The sequence below is a fragment of the Corticium candelabrum genome, chromosome 8 (assembly GCF_963422355.1).
Source record: "Corticium candelabrum chromosome 8, ooCorCand1.1, whole genome shotgun sequence".
Classification (NCBI taxonomy): domain Eukaryota; kingdom Metazoa; phylum Porifera; class Homoscleromorpha; order Homosclerophorida; family Plakinidae; genus Corticium; species Corticium candelabrum.
This window is the reverse complement of record NC_085092.1, coordinates 8,021,466-8,023,965: the sequence shown is the minus strand read 5'-3', so window position 1 is coordinate 8,023,965 and position 2,500 is coordinate 8,021,466. Positions and strand designations below refer to the sequence as shown.

The window sequence follows — 2,500 nt, the reverse complement described above, 5'->3', positions numbered from 1 at the left end:
GGATGGGGCGACGGTACTTCATGAAGCTTTTTCTTCGCCGTTTGCTCACTTGCACGAATCGTTCTTAGACTCGTCTGTAGTCGGACACGGAAACGATTTTTTAGGGTAGGTCCTATCATGAAACGTGGTCATGGGAGGAGAAATTTGAGATTTGTGCGCGCGCGCGCACACACACACACACACACACACACACACACACACACACACACACACACACACACACACACACACACACACACACACACACACACACACACACCAAGAGCTCGATGGAGAGCCATATAGGACCACGGTCAGTGCACGGTTAGTGCACTTTCCAGCCATTCAATTTTTCAATTCTTTAGTTTGGTTAAAAATTGAAAAGTACATCATGCATTTCAATTTTTGGACCAATTTTTGACTAAATTAAAATTACAAAATTGAAAATTGAGTTACTACATATAACAAAATCGCAAATGCAAATTGAAAATGACAGCTGCACTTTCCGGCCAAGTATACCTATTCTATTAGTCTTCAGCAACAACACCTAGACGTGATAAAGCAATTTGATTGTTGGCACTGTCTTCTTCAAGGTGTTCACTCTACTAGGTGACAATTGACAGACAAACAGCTCAAATAGCTATCACCTACTGCTGATGAAATAGCAGTTAATAACTATGCAGTAACCATCTCCATGATTCTCTAGCTAGGGAAGCAAATTCTTGTTTGGTTGAATTGGCGCAATTTGTCGATTAGAGACTTTCGCTGGAGGGATTGGTTGTAACAGACTTGTGGGTATATACAAAGCAATTAGGGTTGTGGCACAAGTGTACATAGTAGCAAGCTATCAAAAGACAAGAATTAGCACATGATGAACACGGAGAGAGTTGCTGTTGAATAACTCGAGCGCCTTGTTTTTGTTGATTAATTAATTGTTACACCTATGGTCAGATCCACCATTTTCTTCAGCAACCATGCCTGTACTGTATCCAGGAGATGGTGAGTGCTGAGTTATACAGTTCAATTATCACTGTTATGCACTTATTGTGTTTAGTAATTTGTGCTAAAACAAGCTAATAGGCTTAGCGATTAATTAAGGCAAGTGCAGGTGAACTGTGCTATGCTTAATTAAGTTAAACCTGTGCCACAATTCTAATCGCTTTGGCGCAAGTTCAGGTGCACCTTTTCTATACCTGCAAGTGTGTCACAAACTGAATCCCTCTACTAGCGCAAGTGTGTACAATCAACAAATTAGAGACGCACATCAGCTGAACAAAAAATTCGCTTCCCTATAGAATCCTAGATCATTACTGCTAACCTCTATTTATTAGTCTGTTACTTGAGATTGTCACCTAGAGTGTACACCTTGAAGGAGACAGTACTGACAATCACGTCTAGGTGCTGTCACTGAAGACTAGATAGAATATGCTTGGCTGGAAAGTGCAGCTGTCATTTCAATTTTGTATTTTTGATTTTCTTATATGTAGTAACTCAATTTTCAATTTTGTAATTTTTAATTTTTGGATAAAAATTGGTCCAAAAATTAAAATGCACGATAAACTTTTTAATTTCTAACCAAACTAAAAAATTGAAAAATTGAATGACCGGAAAGCACACTGACCGACCACGCCCCTTTCTGTTGTGCGACCCAGATTAGAAGCCTCGCTACGTTCGGCAATAATTTAATTAATTTTTAGGGGTGGTGTGGGGTGGGGCGCTAAAGACCCCACTCGCCCATCACGAAGGGGCATAACAACACATTGTAATAATAAATTAGTACGTCTGCAGGCTTGCAGTCTTGAAAGAAAGAGGACAGTTTTCTCAAAGTTCACTCTATTTCCTTCTGCCATCATCATCATCATCTGATTGATTCATAGAATGACATTGTTAGGAAACTGCTGTTTGTTGTTTTGCATTTGACCTCTAACCACATGTACACACACTTAATTAATTAGTTTACTGCAAAGTCACTTAAATGATATGTATAAGGTGTCTATACATTTATTCATTTGTAGGGATGTTTCGTCTAACAACCTCACAAGAATAGATGAAGACCAACTGCTCACACTTTGCAGTTTACAGAAAATGTATGCAGAGCTAACTTATCTTAGTTTGTGGTTTGATTTTAGTTTTGTTTTAGTTATGCGGGAAATAATTTGTTTGAGTGCTCGTGTGCTGTTCACCCAATCAGTCAGTCTCTATAGAAATACATTGCTGATGTGGATGAGTTATGGTGCCCGTCAAGTTTTCATATGAATGGAGATTTTACACTTTTCAACTATTCAACTCACTGCCCAGGTACTATATAGCAGACAGAGAGGCAGACAGACAGACAGACAGACAGATTGTAGATTTCAATGTTGAAAATATATGTATTGGACAGACAGACAGACAGACAGACATATCCACCACCGCAGGGAGCCGAGGAGTCGTTATACAACTACAGACAACAGACCGGACATCGTATTTTTGACTTGGACATTGGAAAAACGTTGGCCTAGCTATCTCCATCGCCCCACCC

The 2,500-nt window shown here is 39.6% G+C and overlaps 1 protein-coding gene across 1 annotated transcript in view; it reads left to right on the top strand.

Annotated features, from left to right (window-relative positions):
* The first annotated feature begins 2,015 nt into the window (after nucleotides 1-2,015).
* The window catches only part of LOC134182811 (uncharacterized), a 3,839-nt gene continuing 3,354 nt past the window's right edge, over nucleotides 2,016-2,500 (top strand). Inside the window, exons 1-2 of the mRNA XM_062650257.1 lie at nucleotides 2,016-2,066; nucleotides 2,120-2,277. Coding sequence (XP_062506241.1) covers nucleotides 2,232-2,277 — 46 coding nt within the window. The 5' untranslated portion in view covers nucleotides 2,016-2,066; nucleotides 2,120-2,231. The remainder of the gene's footprint in view (nucleotides 2,067-2,119; nucleotides 2,278-2,500) is intronic.